At 42.1% G+C, this 19,608-nt stretch overlaps 1 protein-coding gene across 1 annotated transcript in view; it reads left to right on the top strand.

Moving 5' to 3' along the window:
* The first annotated feature begins 3,646 nt into the window (after positions 1 to 3,646).
* The window catches only part of CASD1 (CAS1 domain sialic acid O acetyltransferase 1), a 58,519-nt gene continuing 42,557 nt past the window's right edge, over positions 3,647 to 19,608 (top strand). Inside the window, exons 1-2 of the mRNA XM_048838165.2 lie at positions 3,647 to 4,095; positions 19,318 to 19,414. Coding sequence (XP_048694122.2) covers positions 3,963 to 4,095; positions 19,318 to 19,414 — 230 coding nt within the window. The 5' untranslated portion in view covers positions 3,647 to 3,962. The remainder of the gene's footprint in view (positions 4,096 to 19,317; positions 19,415 to 19,608) is intronic.

The following is a 19,608-nucleotide window of genomic DNA, read 5'->3' as shown; positions in this document are numbered from 1 at the left end:
GTAGTAAAAAGCCATTTCCCTGAATTATTGCTGTAGGAATGTACTAGAAGAGAACAATATTGTTATGATTCATTGATGAAATAATGCTGTGAGAAGCTAGAAAAAATATTTCAGTAAATCATAGGGAAGTATTTACAGAAATTTGTAAAACTAGCTAAACTTTCAAACCATTTATCAGAGTGTTTACTGTTGCTATTTCAAGGAAAATGAAGCAATAGTAAAGGACAAAGGTTTCTAATATTGTATGAAAAAATAAGGAGAGTCAATTTGTAATTCTGCCATTTTTTTCAGTTTCAAAAGTAAAATAATCTATAAAATTCTTGGTTTTGTACTTTCAGAAAATTTTCAACAGTTGCAAACATGTGCACCTGGAATTAATTGGACAATTTTTCCCTCTGAGAAACAATGAAGTTGAGCATTCTTAAAATACTAAAGCAATCTCATCGGGGTTTTTGTTTGTGGGTTTTGTTTTTTTTCCATGAATAACTTGAGTTGAGAAGTTCATAGACTACATGCCCACACGTGAAAGATTACAATAAGCACATTTAACAGGATGGATGGAAACAGGATGTTACTTTTGCTCTCACTGAAATCAGTAAGTTTTTGAGTGGTAACACATGTACGCACGATAAATAGGAGAAGCGGATGCCTGACGTATCTAGGGAAACTGAGCCCCAAATATACATCATTGAGACCATATACATATATGTATGTTTCCATGCAATTACCCTGTGTGGATTTTTTTGGATGAGAACTTAAAAACTAAGGCCCTGTCTGTGGACATAATGACCCCAATACTCTCATCTGGCCATGCTGCTGTCAGTGCAAGACTGGGGAGAAGAATCAGAAGTGGCTAAAACCACTTTTGCGCTTCTCCAATTCTGGGACTGCCTGGGACCAGTCTATTATCCCATGTAAATTATAATAGCATAAATGCTGCTGCTGTTACTTATCCGTTGTGCCTAGGGCCTCCAGGTCATTTGGGCAGCCAGGGTCTTGCCCCTTGTCTCCTGGACATGCAGTGGAATGGGATAGCATAGGAGTCACTATGGTAGCTCTATACCACCTGAGGCTTCCCCTGTGGAAATGTTCAGGCACAGGACCTGCCAAAGCAGGATCAAGCATCTGCCTCTATTGCCCAGGATCCTAAGAGTCAGGGTTTGTTTGATGTCATAAGTCAAAATTGCACCTGTTCTAGGATTGTTCACCTTCTAGGATCCTGTGTCCCAGCAGTCCAAGTGGATGTGCCCTCCAGCATAGAAGTGGCTGCAATTCAATTCAATATACTTTATATGTATGAGAAATTACAGTGCAGAGAAGTTGGCAGTGTAAAATGTAGGGTTGGTTGAAAAATGGTAAGTAACTTGCATGAAAAATTTCAAAAAAAATACAAAATGTTTGGTTTTTCCAATTAAACAATTTTTCAGATCTTTTCTTCCTTCCTCTCTCTTTTTCCCCACTGGAAAAAGGAAGGGGACAAAGAAACAAAGAAAGTTTTTCAGTTGTCAAATATTTGGATTTTGACTACAATGAAATTTTTTTGTTAAAGGATAATTTTTTTGCCCCCAAAATAAATTTTCAACTGATCTTAATAAAAAGGAAACATATTGGGTCTGCAAAGAATGGGGCTTCACAGTCTGTTTGCGGCATTATCATATATCTTTTAGTCCCTATTGCTATTTTTTATTTCATAGGTTATTCTCCTTTTGCAGCTTTTCCTCATCTCATTTAAATTGAGAGGGTTTTTTTCCATTTCTGATCATTTGCAGAAATAAATGTCTCATGCTCTCTTTATTTTATACAGAGAAAGTATCTGTTTCCATAGCTGACAGGAGATGCTCATAATACAAATTAAACAGGCTTAGCAGAATTTGATTTTTTTATAACTTTCAGGGATAATAGTGACGGGTTTTAAAGCTCTTTTTAGATTTTTATCCATTAAATTTTTCACAGTGCAAAATTATGGGGGAGTGTCAGACAATAAATTAGTGTGACTCAAAAAGTTAAAGCTTTATAACCAAATGCAAATTGTCAACATCCTATGTCACAAGATAAATATCTTTAAATTAAACTTTGAGTTCTCAAGAAGCACTTTTATTGTGCCTGTCTGTAAATTTTGATTATCATCTATGGAAATTGTTTTTGTCAGTTTGCGTGCGTAGGGTGAAAGCGACACTTACTGACAAAAATCTAACCTGCCAACCCTGAAAATTAAGCAATGCCACTTAGGCCACACACACTTTTTAGTTTCACTACACAAGGTCTTTTTTTTTTTTTTTTTTGGCTCTGTGCCTCTAAATTTATTTATGAATTTCAGCAAAATGCATTGACAGTAGGTAAAGAAAGGGTCCTTGTTCTGTTTATTGAGTGTGTGCGCGTGACTGAATGCACCCCTGTATTCACATTCTACACAGTATTCTAGTAAGTTTTGTACAAAATCTGCTTTGTGAAGTATCATTTGAAAACTAGTAATTCTGTGTTCGATAATATCATGGTGAAATGTTTGTAGCAACATTATATGTAAAAGTATAAACATAAGCTAAAGTTAGGTCTGAAACGTGTTTACCAGACAAGTCTGAATAAACCAGTTTCTGAAAGACAAAGGACAAGCTGATTCCTCTGGCTAGCAGTCATCAAAGTTAGGTGGACAATCATCTGTCAGATGGCCAGTCTTTGGCAAGGAAGCGGGGCAAGAACAAACATCAGTATTTTAGCAAGAAACATGGAAACTCTTCCAGCAAGAGACTCCTTGTTTCCTCCTCAGGAAAATGTATTTGAAAGGAAGACTAGATTATAAAGCGATGGGCAAAAACACCCCAAGGTATCTCCCCCTAAGAAAACAAAGGAAGCAGCTACTTGACTTTGGGAGAGATACTGACCTGCAATTTGGACAGCCCTATTGCTGGGAGGGTGTGGTAGGAATATTATCTTGAACCAAGTTTAGTTTAAATGATAAGACTAGAAAGTGTTTGATCTTAAGCCTTGTACTGACTTAAAATATCTCTTTGTAGTTAAATAAACTTATTTTAGTCTTTAATCAAGCTAAGCCATTCAACTTTGGGTAACTTCAATTAAAGCAGCGAACAGCTCGATATGGACCTAAACTACATGAACGGCCCAGGAGAGGGCTGCACACTGCAGAACACACCGTTTGGGGGGAAATTTAGGACTGAGAGTGTGTTAGGAGCACCCTGCACCTGGTAACCAGGAACGGTGGAAGCCAACCTCTGGCTGCAGCTATCTGCAGACACTCAGGACATGCTCTTTGGGAGCGGCCCAGCCCAGGGTAGGTGCTCCAGCGTGAGGAACCCGCCTTTGCAGGGAAGAAGGTGGTGACATAACCCCTCGCTGGCCCCACTTGCACAAGGGGATGTCCTAGTGCGTGTACATGACTAACAAGAGCGACTTCCCAGGGTCCCCAAAGGGCTTCAGTAGCTGGGCCCCAGCGTGCCTGCCACAGGGCAGAAGGTGTTAGCGACGCCCAACCCCAGGTGCGGTGCCTGCCTGGCTGCTGGGCAAGTGCCCAGGGAAGGAAGCGCCGCTTGGCCCCAACCGAGCCCCGGGGGAGGGGTCGAGTAATAACATCAGCCCAGGGACAACTGTCCCCAGCCAGCAGTAGCAGCCACGAGCGCCGGGCCCCGCCCCTGGTCCATGCCCCGGAGGAGCTGCAGGGCCCAGCGGCCAGGGCGGGGTCGCGCTGCGGGAGGCAGGCGGCGGCGGCGCAGCTCGGGGCGGGGAAGGAAGGGACGGCCCGCTGCTGGCGGCTGGAGTGAAGCGGCGCTGGGCTGGGCGGGGGCGTCCTCTCGCCGTCCGCGGGGGTGTCGGGCCCCGCTCAGCGGCGCTGCTGGCGCCGGCGGCAGCAGCAGCGGAGGCTCCTCTCCCCTTCGCCGCCGCGGGAGACCCAGTGCTGCCCCGCTGCGCCCGCCCGCTCCATCGCACGCTGTTGTCATGGAGGAGCCAAGATGGCGGCCCTGGCCTACACCGTGGGCAAGCGGGAGATCAACCACTACTTCAGCGTGAGGAGCGCCAAGGCGCTGGCGCTGGGCGCCGTCCTGCTGCTCGCCGCCTGCCACGCCGCCTTCCGCCACTACCGAGGTGAGGGGAGGGTACGGCGCTGGCAGCCCCGCGGAGGGGGAGCCCCGGGACATTGGGGAGCCGGGCGGAGGTCCGCGGGGGGAGCCGGGACCCGCCGCAGCCGCGGGGGAGGCATCCTGTGGGTCGCGCTTCCCCCGCGTCTCCTGCCTTGCAGGGGCTCCTGGGTGCTGTCCCCGGCGAAAGGCGCTGCGGCTCCCGGCACCAGCCGCGGGACGGACCCGAGCTCCCGCCGCGCAGAACAGGCGCTCCGGGGCCCGGACAGGGCGGCTGGGTACCCCACGGCTGGTGCCCGCAAGCTGGTGTCGCACGGAGGGGCCGGCACCGCTTTGAGGGATGGGGACGGGGACGGGGACGGCTCCTAAACTTCGCCATAGTTGAGCATCATCTTCCTACCCTCCCCGCGGTTACTTGTTACCGGAGCCGAGCTGTTCGCACGGACTGTTGGGGACACCTGCTAGGGCAGCGCAGGACGGGGACACCTTTTGCCCGGGGAAGGGCTGGCAGGAGGGAATTGAAATTGGCTGGTGTGTTTAGTCAGGTCCCTGCCCTGAGGACCTGGCAGTCTAGGACGCTCCAGTGCAAACAGTTAAGAGGCGGGGGAGTGCAAATAGACAGCCCTAGCTGAGCTGGCACGGGAAGGCTTGGGGAGGAGAGGAACGAGTTTTGGAGAACAGGGAATGAATCCGAGCTCCCATGGATGCTATTTAAAATGGTGGATGGCACCAGCGTGTTAAATACCAGCCCCTGGCTTTGTTCAGATTGAATTAGACAGTCAACAGAAACGTGCCTTGGTCTCAACCACCTTGCAGATTTTCCCTCCTCCCCCCATAACATTACAAAACCTGCTATGGATTTACAATTGTGTGTGGTGGTGTTCACCTCTAGGCCACTGGTTGGGACCGAAAGTCAACAGCTTTGTGTAAGCACGCAAGTTGTACTGGTTTAACTATACTGGTATAGTTTAAGTGGTACAGTCCCCCTTCCAGTGAATGCCGTCGTACATGGGTGAAAATACAGTACTTATACCAATATTGTTTGTTCCCATACTCAAAGGGGAATAGCCTGTACTGTATAACTACTTTCAGACCTGTATATGGGCATCCACAATGTCAGTATAACTATTTTGGCTTGGAAGAAAATCAGGTCCTTGACTGAAATAGTAGTAATGGTGTAAAATCTTAATTGTTTGATATATGCCCTTGTTCCATGTAAACAATTGACCTAAACCCCAAAATCACTGTCACAAATGCCCTGTTTGATGAAAGCAAATAAGGTAGTAGTGTCAGTGTGTCTCCGTGGGTCACAACTGAGAGTACCAAATTCAGGACAAGCTGCTGGAAAAAGAGCAGATGCCCCAAAACCGGTGGTTATTCTTCCATGAGATATACCAATCCAGCAACAAAAGTAAACTTCTGTCTCACCACACTGGCTAACAAGAAGCCAGAAATGCAGCCTCCTTAGGTATTCCAGTCATGGGTTCAACACCAAGACTTAATGATGAGTGGTTCTTTAAAACCAATTTCATCAAACAAAAGGGTTCTTCTGATCCCAAAGGAGCAGCAACATACCCAGGTCAATATATAACTCAGATCTTTCTCAGTAATCATGCTTTTGCCAACCCTTTAGTATCTAATATCTAAAGGTTTATTTATAAGAAAGGTGAAACTGAAAATTGGTTAAAGGAATCAAATACATACAATAAATACAAAGTTCTTGGATCAGGCTTATAGCAGTGATGAAAAAAACTGCTGGCTTGTCTCTGGTTGCTTCCAAATGACTGGAAGGTCCTCAGTCCCTTGGTTAGTACATTAGTACAAGTCCATAGTCCAGAGGTTTGGGGAGGACAAAATGGAGATGTTTCCAGGGCCTTTTATAGCTTCTGCCAAGTGAAGGGAAACCCATTGTTCTACTTTGTGGAAAATTACAGGTAATAAGATGGTATTTGGACTCACATGGGCAAGTCACATGTCTATGCATGCTTTGCTTAGTCAAGGCCATTACTCATACTTTACTCAGAACATTCACTTGAAAGTCCATCAGGTGTGGATGGACGTCTTCCATGGTGCATTGTAAGTTAAGTGTTTCTTGATGGGTCATTTAACTTGAATAGTCCCTTCAAGATGTGCAGGCTAAATACCTTGTTGGTGTTACCACAGGGACAAACATTTGAAATACAGGTACATAGTTAATATTCATAACTTCAGATACAAAAATAATACATGCATACAAATAGTATAATCATATTCAGCAAATCATAACCTTTCCATAGATACCTTACTTGACACACTTTGTACAAGATTTGTTGCACTTATATAACAGTGGTAGCAACAGGTTTCAGAGTAACAGCCGTGTTAGTCTGTATTCGCAAAAAGAAAAGGAGTACTTGTGGCACCTTAGAGACTAACCAATTTATTTGAGCATGAGCTTTCGTGAGCTACAGCTCACTTCATCGGATGCATACCGTGGAAACTGCAGCAGACTTTATATATACACAGAGAATATGAAACAATACCTCCTCCCACCCCACTGTCCTGCTGGTAATAGCTTATCTAAAGTGATCATCAGGTTGGGCCATTTCCAGCACAAATCCAGGTTTTCTCACCCTCCACCCCCCCACAAATTCACTCTCCTGCTGGTGATAGCCCATCCAAAGTGACAACTCTTTACACAATGTGCATGATAATCAAGTTGGGCCATTTCCTGCACAAATCCAGGTTCTCTCACCCCCCTCCCAAAAACCACACACACAAACTCACTATCCTGCTGGTAATAGCTCATCCAAAGTGACCATTCTCCCTACAATGTGCATGATAATCAAGGTGGGCCATTTCCAGCACAAATCCAGGTTTTCTCACATCCCCCCCCACCCCCATACACACACAAACTCACTCTCCTGCTGGTAATAGCTCATCCAAACTGACCACTCTCCAAGTTTAAATCCAAGTTAAACCAGAACATCTGGGGGGGGGGGGGGTAGGAAAAAACAAGAGGAAATAGGCTACCTTGCATAATGACATAGCCACTCCCAGTCTCTATTTAAGCCTAAATTAATAGTATCCAATTTGCAAATGAATTCCAATTCAGCAGTTTCTCGCTGGAGTCTGGATTTGAAGTTTTTTTGTTTTAAGATAGCGACCTTCATGTCTGTGATTGCGTGACCAGAGAGATTGAAGTGTTCTCCGACTGGTTTATGAATGTTATAATTCTTGACATCTGATTTGTGTCCATTTATTCTTTTACGTAGAGACTGTCCAGTTTGACCAATGTACATGGCAGAGGGGCATTGCTGGCACATGATGGCATATATCACATTGGTGGATGTGCAGGTGAACGAGCCTCTGATAGTGTGGCTGATGTTATTAGGCCCTGTGATGGTGTCCCCTGAATAGATATGTGGGCACAATTGGCAACGGGCTTTGTTGCAAGGATAAGTTCCTGGGTTAGTGGTTCTGTTGTGTGGTATGTGGTTGTTGGTGAGTATTTGCTTCAGGTTGCGGGGCTGTCTGTAGGCAAGGACTGGCCTGTCTCCCAAGATTTGTGAGAGTGTTGGGTCATCCTTTAGGATAGGTTGTAGATCCTTAATAATGTGTTGGAGGGGTTTTAGTTGGGGGCTGAAGGTGACGGCTAGTGGCGTTCTGTTATTTTCTTTGTTAGGCCTGTCCTGTAGTAGGTAACTTCTGGGAACTCTTCTGGCTCTATCAATCTGTTTCTTTACTTCCGCAGGTGGGTATTGTAGTTGTAAGAAAGCTTGACAGAGGTCTTGTAGGTGTTTGTCTCTGTCTGAGGGGTTGGAGCAAATGCGGTTGTATCGCAGAGCTTGGCTGTAGACGATGGATCGTGTGGTGTGGTCAGGGTGAAAGCTGGAGGCATGCAGGTAGGAACAGCGGTCAGTAGGTTTCCGGTATAGGGTGGTGTTTATGTGACCATTGTTTATGAGCACTATAGTGTCCAGGAAGTGGATCTCTTATGTGGACTGGACCAGGCTGAGGTTGATGGTGGGATGGAAATTGTTGAAATCATGGTGGAATTCCTCAAGGGCTTCATTTCCATGGGTCCAGATGATGAAGATGTCATCAATATAGCGCAAGTAGAGTAGGGGCTTTAGGGGATGAGAGCTGAGGAAGCGTTGTTCTAAATCAGCCATAAAAATGTTGGCATACTGTGGGGCCATGCGGGTACCCATAGCAGTGCCGCTGATCTGAAGGTATACATTGTCCCCAAATGTAAAATAGTTATGGGTAAGGACAAAGTCACAAAGTTCAGCCACCAGGTTAGCCATGACATTGTCGGGGATAGTGTTCTTGACGGCTTGTAGTCCATCTTTGTGTGGAATGTTGGTGTAGAGGGCTTCTACATCCATAGTGGCCAGGATGGTGTTATCAGGAAGATCACCGATGGATTGTAGTTTCCTCAGAAAGTCAGTGGTGTCTCGAAGGTAGCTGGGAGTGCTGGTAGCGTAGGGCCTGAGGAGGGAGTCTACATAGCCAGACAATCCTGCTGTCAGGGTGCCAATGCCTGAGATGATGGGGCGCCAATGCTGTAGTTGTAGTTGGAGGGTGAGAAAACCTGGATTTGTGCTGGAAATGGCCCAACTTGATGATCACTTTAGATAAGCTATTACCAGCAGGACAGTGGGGTGGGAGGAGGTATTGTTTCATATTCTCTGTGTGTATATAAAGTCTGCTGCAGTTTCCACGGTATGCATCCGATGAAGTGAGCTGTAGCTCACGAAAGCTCATGCTCAAATAAATTGGTTAGTCTCTAAGGTGCCACAAGTACTCCTTTTCTTTTTGCGAATACAGACTAACACGGCTGTTACTCTGAAGCCCATAGAATGGAACATACAGTAAGAAGATATGTATATACATACAGAGAACATGAAAAGGTGGAAGTAGCCATACCAACTGTAAGAGGCTAATTAAGATGAGCTATTATCAGCAGGAGAAAAAAAAACTTTTAATATGCAAACTAGATACCATTAACTTGGGTTTCAATAGAGACTGGAGTGGCTGGGTCATTACACATATTGAATCTATTTCCCCATGTTAAGTATCCTCACACCTTCTTGTCAGCTGTCTAAATGGGCCATCTTGATTATCACCACAAAAGTTTTTTTCTCCTGCTGATAATAGCTCATCTTGCTTAATTAGCCTCTTACAGTTGGTATGGCTACTTCCACCTTTTCATGTTCTCTGTATGTATATACATATCTTCTTACTGTATGTTCCTTTCTATGGGCTGTAGCCCGCGAAAGCTTATGCTCAAATAAATTTGTTAGTCTCTAAGGTGCCACAAGTACTCCTGTTCTTTTTGTGGATACAGACTAACACGACTGCCCCTGTGAAACCAGACATACAAAAGTATCACACTACACTATTACTGAAAAATCGCTTACTTTCTCATTTTTACGATAGAATTATAAAATATATCAATTGGAATATAAATATTGTACTTAACATTTAAGTGTATGGTATATAGAGCAATATAAAAAGCCATTGTCTGTATGCAATTTTAGTTTGTACTGACTTTGCTAGTGCTTTTTATGTAACCTGTTGTAAAACTAGGCAAATATCTAGATGAGCTGATGTACCCCCTGGAAGACTTCTGTATAACCCCACAGGTATGCGTACCCCTGGTTAAGACTGCCTTAGTCTGCAGACTAAGTTTTAGTCTGCAGAAACACATGTGACTACTCATATGAGTAAAGCATGTGTGTAAATGTTTGCAGGTCAAGGCTTTAGCTTTTATTGTCTCAATGGTCTTTTTCTGCTGTTGACTGAGGAGATGTTGTACTTCCTAAATGTTTTTGATTAGGTTTTGTTTTCTATTGAAACATGGTAAAAATTTCTCTTATTGCATGTTTGGAAGAAAAGTTAGTAGGAAAATGCTGGGAAATTGTAGGTCTTATTGGCTAATTTTGGCCCTAATCCTGCAACTGCACATGGCTGTAATCTTACAGATGTAAGGGCTTGTCTACACTGGCACCTTACAGCACTGCAACTTTCTCGCTCAGGTGTGTGAGAATGGAGATTGTTACAGTTGCATATAATAATAGTGGAGTCTCAGCTTTGTTATAGTTAAGGCTCGGGGCAGGTGTACACTTAAAAAGCTGCAGCTGTGCTGCTGTAGTGCTTTAGTGAACACTTCACTATGCCAGGGGGAGAGCTTCTCTTGTTGGCATAGTTCATCCACCTCTGCCAGAGGCGACAGCTGTGTCAACAGGAGACGCTCTCCTGTTGACATAGCGCTGTCTACAGCGGGGATTATGTCAATACAACTGGGTCACTCGGGTGTGGATTTTTCACACCCCCGAGCAATGTAGTGACACCAGGATAGGTTTGTAGTGTAGACCTGGCCTCAAAATCGCCTACTGTTTTAAATACTTTTTTCAGTGCTCTATGGGTAGGTCTACTCTGCAGTCAGGAGGTGTGATCATAGCATGTATAGGCATAGGCGACCTAGTTGTGATCTGGTTAGCTCACTAAAAATAGCAGTATAGTCTAGGCATTCAAGTTAAATTCCACTTGGGACCCTAGGTGTGTACTCGGGGCTAGCCCATGCTGCTGCCTATGCCGTTGTGGCTACACTGCTGTTCTTAGTGAGCTAGTCTGCTTATGCTTATGCATGCTGCAATCACACATCCTGATTGCTGTGTAGACATGTCTTAAAATCCAGGTGCTGACTCAATTGTCTTAAAATTTGTTGTTCATTTTTGGGTTGTGAGGTGGGGGTAGTGGTCCAAATAAGGAGTCATTTGAGCAAGGGATTGCACAAATACAGTCGTCTGTCCCCCCCTCCCCTGTCCCCCCCAATCACATGTTTACAAAATCACTTGGTTCTTAAAACATTTACTTGTCAACACCTGGAGCTCAAACTATGGATATTATCTTCCCTGAACTGATCTTACCTGCTCAGGATTTATCCCAGCACTGTTTCGGTATCCACTGTTCCCCCTACCCCCTTCCTGGGGAAGCAAAATTAAAGAAATTATTGGAAAATTAAGTTTACTGCTCCAGATTGGATTGACCCTAACTGATGAACCAAAGAGAGTGAATTGTGTTTATGTAAGAAGACTAGGGCTCTGTTGTCATACTGACTGGGTAGCTCAAGGTGACATGCTCTGATCGTTGAACCTGAGCCATATGCATACATTCTGAGTTTCAGCCCTACCCTGAGCAGTTTTCAGATAAATTTGTGTTATGCACATAAGCTGTTTTCTTCCTGCATTCTGCTGGGGCTGTTTTTGGAAGCTTTGCCCCAAAACCAAAGTTTCTGGTTTTAGAGCCGATGTTTTTAAGTGCTCTAAAGTAGAAGTATATACTGTGAAGGAAATGAGCATTAATTAAATAGAGGCAAGATGAAAAGCTAATAAGTACTTAGGATATGTCATTTTGGTCTTTGGCTGTTTCCTGAACAATGGGAGTGATTGTGAACAAAGAAAAGCTAGTTGGGTTATTTTTCAAGGGGTTAACTGATGCACAGCATCCTTAACTTGAGTTGCTCATAACATTTTCAGATTTTTATATCTTTTTTGGTGCAAATCTAGGGAATATGGGGTGTTGGCGCAGTGCAGGGAGTGTGGGGGAGGGGCGGGGGAGGGGGGTTGGGAGAGCTCTTGCCCTTTGCCATGCTTCATCCTTTAGGGCTGCACTCTGGCACAAGTGCTGAGGGTCCAGCATACCCCTAAACTACTCTTACTAGCATAAACCACCCACATCCATACCCTGCATTTGTGTCCCCACTTCAGAACATGCCCCACTGACTCTTCGTCCCTGCACTGTTTTTGCATCCTCTGTCCAGTTCCTCAATCAGTAGGGCCTTTACTGATGCCTACCCCTTCATGGGGAGGAGGGCTGGGAGGGAGGATTGGGCTGTGCTGGACCAGCAGAGAGATGAGGGATGAACAGATGATACAGGGACTCATTGAAAGGACTAACATCCATCCAGTGCCTTCTGTGACCGGTTTAATCATTGCCTAGGAGTGAGAGACAGTGAATGGAAATAGCTGATCTGTGGAACATGGCAGTGCTGAGGTTTTTTTTAAAAAAACATGCATTATTAACTGCCCAAAACCTTTTTTTTATGGAGAGTTAATGTTGTGAATTTCTCATGCTTTTCTGGGCCCGTTCTGCCAGCCTACATCAGACACTTGGTTACATTTTCAAACAAATGCCTCTGTGGTTTCTCCCATGCTATTCCTCATTCTTGGGAAGTACTCCCCATAAACATCTGGAAAACTAATTATTATTCTCCTTCCAAAACCTTCTCAAAACTTTCCTTTGCCATGATGCCTGCAAAAAACACATGACATTGGTTAGGGTGCTAGTGTGCTGGGACCACTGTCTGTCATTATAACCAAATATTGTTTCATGTCCTTTTACTCCTCTGCCTATATGTATCTGTTGTCTCTTGTATCATACTTAGAATGTAAGCTTTTTAGGTAAGGGATCATCTTTTTGTTCTGTATTTGTACAGTGCCTAGCAGAATGAGGCCCTGGTCCATGACTAGGGCTTCTAGGTGCTGTGTTAATACAATAAAAATAATAGACTGAGTTCAGCTACATTCAAACATACATAAAAAAAGGTTTTGGGCAGTTAATAATGCATGTTTTTTTAAAAAAAAACCTCAGCACTGCCATGTTCCACAGATCAGCTATTTCCATTCACTGTCTCTCACTCCTAGGCAATGATTAAACCGGTCACAGAGTTAAGATACATACAACTAAACTAGGTGTAAATCAGGTGGATCAGTAGTGAGTGATTAAAAACTATGACAGCAAGGATTTCTGGCTGGATTCTTCAGTGTAACAAGTTCGTGTGTTTGTCTGTGAATCCACTCTGCTGGGGGTTGTTGAGTCTTACTGAATCAGTGGTGCAGGAGGTTTGTTATCTGAACTGGATAAACTATAGGAACCTTAGGAGCACCACGCCTTGAGAGAAGGCATGTGTTGAACTTTTACCTTGTGTTTAAATTTCTGTCTAATAAAACCAAATGCTATGAAGTTAGTGTGTGTCTGTGTAGACTGTTTAGAGCAGGCTGGGAAAGGTGCACACATTTAGTAATACAAAAGCAGAAAAAGTTCAACAGTTGTTTTTTTACGTATTCATGATGTATCTCCCATTAGTTTTCAGCATCTACAAAGTTTAATTCTTCGTAGTAATATTTATGATAATTGCAATGTACAGTGCTCTGAAATCCACCCTAAACACATTGCCAAATATTGCCAAACTCATCCATTTCATCCTCAGCCCCAACAACTTCAGATTTAATAACAAATGCTTTGCCCAAACTATGGGAACAACCATGGGTATTAGGATGGCTCCCCAATATGTTGATCTCTTCAGGGGCCACCTTGAGGAAGAATTTCTACAAAAATGCACCACAAAACCAACATATACTTGAGATATATAGACGATATTTTCATCTTCTGGACAGATGACCTAAGCTCCCTTACAGATTTCCACCACAAATTTTAAACAACCACAACCCCTCTCTCAAACTCTCTAGAACGCTCCCAAAGCAGCATCAACTTCCTGGACACCATAATCAGATTCAACAATGGTGTGCACTGCACCCAATATTCTTCATAATGATGATGTGGTTATAGCATAATTACGATGCAATTTTATGCAAGGTAAGTCATGTGTGGTGTCATTAGAAAAGCTATGATTAGCTTAATATGATTATCCTATTTCTATGCATGTATCGTTTTTATATCTGAAGTTATAAATATTGACTATGTATCTGTATTTCAAATGTACTTACACCTGGGTAATGGCCACTAGACAGATGCTTTCAGTCTAGATAGCTGATTGTGACGGGAGAACAGTAGGCCTTAGGAGAAGCTTATCTGCCTCCTGGTGAGCCTTCCTGAGAACGCTACAGACAGCCTGTGAATGATGGCTGCTATGACTCTACCAAGCCACATGATGTTGGACTTCATCTTGGGATGTCAGTATTTTTCCACAGACTGATCTGGGAACCAAGCTTTGGAACAAAGGGTTCCTGCCATATGCAAAAGCTATATAAGGCAGGGAGTGACATCATCTGTGGTTCTTCACTCCCTACATAAGAAGACTCCTGGACACACCTGAGGAACAAAGACTGAACTAGGGAAAGTGCTGGACCCAGGTTCAAGGGATTTCTAGCCTGTGTATGAAACGCCTGGGGAGTCCAAGCTGCAAAGCAAGTGTAGCTTGTGTCTTAAGAATTTACAAGTCTGCTTGTACCATCAGTTAAGGTGAAAATCTGCTATTCATACACAGTCTAGCTAGTATATTAAGCTTAGTTAGTGTTTTTTGTTTATTTGCTAGGTAATCTGCTTTGAACTGTTTGCTATCCCTTATAATCACTTAAAATCTATCTTTTATAGTTAATAAACTTGTTTTGTTTTAATCTAAACCAGTGAGCTTTGACTGGAGTGCATGGGGAAAATTTCTGCTTGGTTACTACAAGTGTGCATCGTTCTCTTTACATTGAGGGAGAGGCGGACCGTGTATTAAACCCATGTACTGGCCATATTTGACCAGGCCAGGATGGTACTGCTCAGGGGTCCTAGGCTGGGAAGCTGGTAGCTTGAGAGCCTTTGTGTAACTGCAGCTAGGTGTGTCCCTACCTATCTGAATGCTGGTGAAAGTGCAGGCTGGAGGGTTTTGCAGCTTGTTACACAATACAGTGTGAAAGGGAGCCCAGGCTGGTGGGTCAGGGGGCTCAGTTGTACCCCAATTCCAGGTGGCACCCGGGAGAGCACATCACAAACGAAATCCTACAAACAACTACAGTAGAACCTGAGAGTTACAAACACTTTGGGAATGGAGGTTTGTTTGTGACTCTGAAATGTTTGTAACTCTGAACCAAGGTGTTATGGTTGTTCTTTCAAAAGTTTACAACTGAACATTGACTTAATACAGCTTTGAAACTTTACTATGCAAAAGAAAAATGCCGCTTTTAACTATCTTAACTGTTCCTGTGCTTGTTTCATTTAAATTTTCTTACCTCGTCAAAAAAATTTTTAAACTTTTCCTTTATTTTTTTCTAGTTCACATTTAACACAGTACTGTACTGTATTTGCTTTTTTCTTCTTCTCTGCACTGCTGCCTGATTGCATACTTCCGGTTCCAAATGAGGTGTGTAGTTGACAGGTCAGTTCGTAACTCTGGTGTTCGTAACTCTCAGGTTCTACTGTATATACAGGAACCCGACAAATCACCATTGTTATCTCTACAGATCTAGCAACCATCCCAGACACATCAAGAAATCTGTTATCTACAGCCAGGCACTCAGATACTATAGACTTTGCTCCGAAGAGAAAGTACATCAAAATGCACTAAACTGCCTTCGCTAAACAAGAACACTCCACCAGAGAAGCAGATCACATCATGGAATAAGCCACCCGGATATCCCAGGAGAACCTGCTTCAAATTAAAAATAAAAATCCCCACTGACTGAACTTGCATAGGTGTCATCTACCGCCCCATGCCAGAATGCTGATGGGGTATTATCGAACAATTACAACCCATATTGATGGGAACACTTCTGATAGAAATCTTTCCCCATCCCCCTATCCTGGCCTTCAGCTTGGCAAAGTTGGGGGTGGGGGGTTGTTTGATCATCAAAAGTAAGATTCCCACAGATAAGGACACACCAAATGAAAGCAGCACCAGACTCTGCCAAAACAACAGATGCAAAATCTGCAGACATATCTTCTCTTCTACTGTGATCAATATCACCCATAGGTGAACACTTTTCACAATGCAGTCACTCCATATCTGACCTCTCACTCCATGTCCTCAAAGAAAACAACACCTTCAAAAGATGAGCCTGGGAACTTAAAGTCATAACTCTGGTAGACACTAAAAATCAAGGTTTAAGTATGGTCCTTTACAACAATTTGTAACACACCCTACTCCCTGTTAAAATGAAGTGCACATTAAACAGTTAAGTAGTCTTACAGATGTGTGTGGCCTGCATTGTGCAGGAGGTCAGACTAGATGATCATAATGGTCCCTTCTGAACTTAGTATCTTTGTATCAGTTGTGAACCCCTTATGCTTAACAATCTGTCCCAACTTGTATTTAGCTTATACTCTGGTTATCTTGCCCAGATCTGAAGGAAAGCCCCTGTGAAGCTCAAAAGCTTGTCTCTCCCACCAACAGAAGAAATTGGTCCAATAAACAATATTACCTCACCAACCTTTTCTTTTTCTCCCTCTCTCTCTCGCATTCTGGGACCAACACCGCTACAAATACACTGCTAAAAAATTATATTAATGACATTTGTAGATTTCACATTTTGCAGGAAATATTGGATATTCATGACAGAGAATATAGCAAAATTTTGGGGACTGAGCTATTTTGTGATATTCGTGATTTCCCCATCTAAAGCAAGTAGACATGAATTCATTTTGTTACCTATTCACAATATTAAATAGGTATGTGGCAGCTTATGATTTGAACTCATGGTACAAGGAAGAAATTTTCTGTTTGTAGCTGAGTTCTCCCACATGAGCTTTTTCTTTGATACTTTAACTTTTGTTTTACCTTCCATAGGAATTCGCTTATTTTGTCATGGCTATACTAATGTGAGAGTGCATATACTGAGAATTTTATTAGTTAATCAATGTAATTTAATAAATGTTCAATCTAAAGGTTTCTCTGTCCCTTTGTATTCCTTTATTATTCTGCATCTTAAATATGTTTTTTAAAATTTGTATGTCATATAATCTTTACATATTTATATATAAGAATCTCATTAATATTAAATTAAAAAAAACATTTTTTTTTAATTAGAAGACAGGTAATGGTGAAAATACCTCAAGTCTTTCCAACAACCAGGAAATATAATGCAAAAATACATTTTTTAGTTTTAATTAAGAGGCATATTATTTTTTCAAAGAATATCAAGCAGTATATTATTTCAAAACAAAAGGGGGCATAGTTTAGATTGGGTGGGAGATATAACTTGCATGGGATAAGAGAAGAGATATATAGCATGAGACATCATTTGGCTGCATGCCTTAACTATTCATTTTTGAGGTAGAAGAGCTATTCTGAGAAAACCTAGTGTATTTTTGGGGTGGAGGGATGTAAGTTAGACTCCTTTTATATACACTGTCAATTGTAGTTATTAATGTTTTTGTTTATTAATATATCTTCACCCAACACTGAAATACATGCAGCTATGCTGTGATAGCAACACTACCCTATATTGGGACCAATGAGTTGTTGTCTCGAAGTTGTACTTGGAAAACTGAAGATACAAGTTGGGGAAGGTATATCAAATTTAAAAACAAACCCCGAGCAATTCTGTCTAATGAAAATTAGTCAGGGGAGGAAAAGGAAATGGGTCCATTCTGTATGCTACCACAGCTACATCATCTTCATGTGAATCTGCTGCTGTCTGTGTAAAATACTTTGACGAGAAAATAACCTTTCTTTATTCAGTGTGCTTATTTCTCCCTTTCTCTTCCACTGCCTCTTGTCTTCGTGCAGATCCTCAAGTGATCTGTGTTTAAGTTCATATTAAGCAATTTCAACACACTGTATCTCTTTTCTACAGATTTTCCTGTAACTTAGTTATAGAAAATTAATAAATATCCCCTCTAGTTTTCTTCTCTCTAGTGCCATGCTATAAGAAACTAGTGTTCAGTTTGCTTTGCTGAAACTCTGTTCTCCACATAAAAATTTGATACGATTTTTCCATGCAGAGAACCCAAGTCTAAGGTTTACGCTATTAGAACAAAGCATGGTGTACATATGTGAGAATTTTGTTTGTTACTGCAGAGGCTGCGATCTCATCATACTTTTCAAGCTAAGCAGGATTTGGTTGGGTCAGTACTTAGAACACCTCCAAAGAAATCCTAGGTTCTTCATGAAGTAGTGGTGATTCATTAAGTAGCCTTCTCTTTGAGTCAGTGTTTGGGGACACTGTACAGTTAAAGGTGTCCTCTTCTGGATCAGATGCACAATTGAGGCTTAGGCTAGTGATAACCAAAAATCTCATAATAGTCTTCTCAAGACTAAGATGGCTATTCCTTATGTCCAGAACAAATTTCAGTTCAGATAACTACATTTTTCTAGTGTGTAATGTTGCTGTGAACTGCTGTACAGTGGGTGCATTTTACCTTGTAGATGGCTAAAAACCAGTGATTCCTAAATAGTTTGTAAAGCACTTTGGAATCATTCTGAATGAAGGTCTAGTGCCCATGAATATCATTTGTTTTTTCATTTTTGGGAGAAAGTTCAGAAATCATACCTTTTTCAATGTTAATTTATTGGAAAAATAGTATCTTGGGAACAGCAGCAAAATCTTTCCTTTTTCTTCAGGCCCAGGTATTCATAACAATTTTAAAAAGGACTTATTAGTTTCATGCCTAAGATGTTCATTTACTTGAGCTTGAAGAAAAAAATCACATTTCTGTAGCTGACCCTTAGTTTGCAACTTTTAGACTGAAGGAGCTGACTGCAGTGCAGAATCAGAGGCTACAGAGAATTCCTATGCAAACCTCTTTCTGCTGAAACACTGAGATCTAATTCCGCCTGCTTTAAGGTGGTAATTACATTTTAAGCAAGCAGATACAAACTGATAATCCTGCACATTTCTTTTTTAGACTTAGATTGTATATAAAATGCTTAAACCATATGCTAAATCTTTACAGAAGAGCATTACATTAGAGTGCTAGTATGTTAATCACTTCACTTTATGTTGTTATAATTGTAGAATGATAGGTGACGCAGTGGATTGATGCTCTGTTCTTTTAACTCTGGAGGCCCAAGTATTAATTTAGTTCAGGTCACTACCTGCTCCTTAGTAGAAATTAGGCAATCATCACCATTTGGCTGCAGACAGAGGAATGTTTTCAGACAGAAGTGAGAAGTAATAAATGGCAAAATTATGTGGGGAAATTTGTATGGGACCTCCTTACAATATAATTCCACAGTATGCATCCGATGAAGTGAGCTGTAGCTCACGAAAGCTTATGCTCAAATAAATTGGTTAGTCTGTAAGGTGCCACAAGTACTCCTTTTCTTTTTGCGAATACAGACTAACACGGCTGTTACTCTGAAACCTGTCCTTACAATATACTTGGTTCTAGTCAGTGCTAGTGATTTCTTACCTTTGTGTGGTCTAAACTTCAACTATTTATTTTAAAAAAAATAAGGTAGTTGGTGGTTATGATACATTTTGTAGTTGGATTCTAATTCTAGTGTAATTTTTTTAAGGTGATGATACGTGTGAATATCTTCTCTCCAGTGGGAGATTTCTTGGGGAAAAAGTATGGCAGCCCCATACTTGTATGATGCATAAATATAAAAATAGGTAAGGATATCACCTTACATTCTTTTATTTTTATTCTGTTCTCTACAGGGGAAAGTAGTAAGAAATCTGTATACTGGACTGCAGTCTTTTGAGTCTCTATAGCCTCATCTCTTTTGGCTGTCTTCATGCTTGCATCTGATTGTTTTTAAATGGGTTACAGTGAAATACATAATTTATCAGAGATCAGAAAAGGG

The sequence above is a fragment of the Caretta caretta genome, chromosome 2 (genome assembly GCF_965140235.1).
Source record: "Caretta caretta isolate rCarCar2 chromosome 2, rCarCar1.hap1, whole genome shotgun sequence".
NCBI lineage: Eukaryota > Metazoa > Chordata > Testudines > Cheloniidae > Caretta > Caretta caretta.
This window is presented reverse-complemented; position numbering and strand designations above follow the sequence as displayed.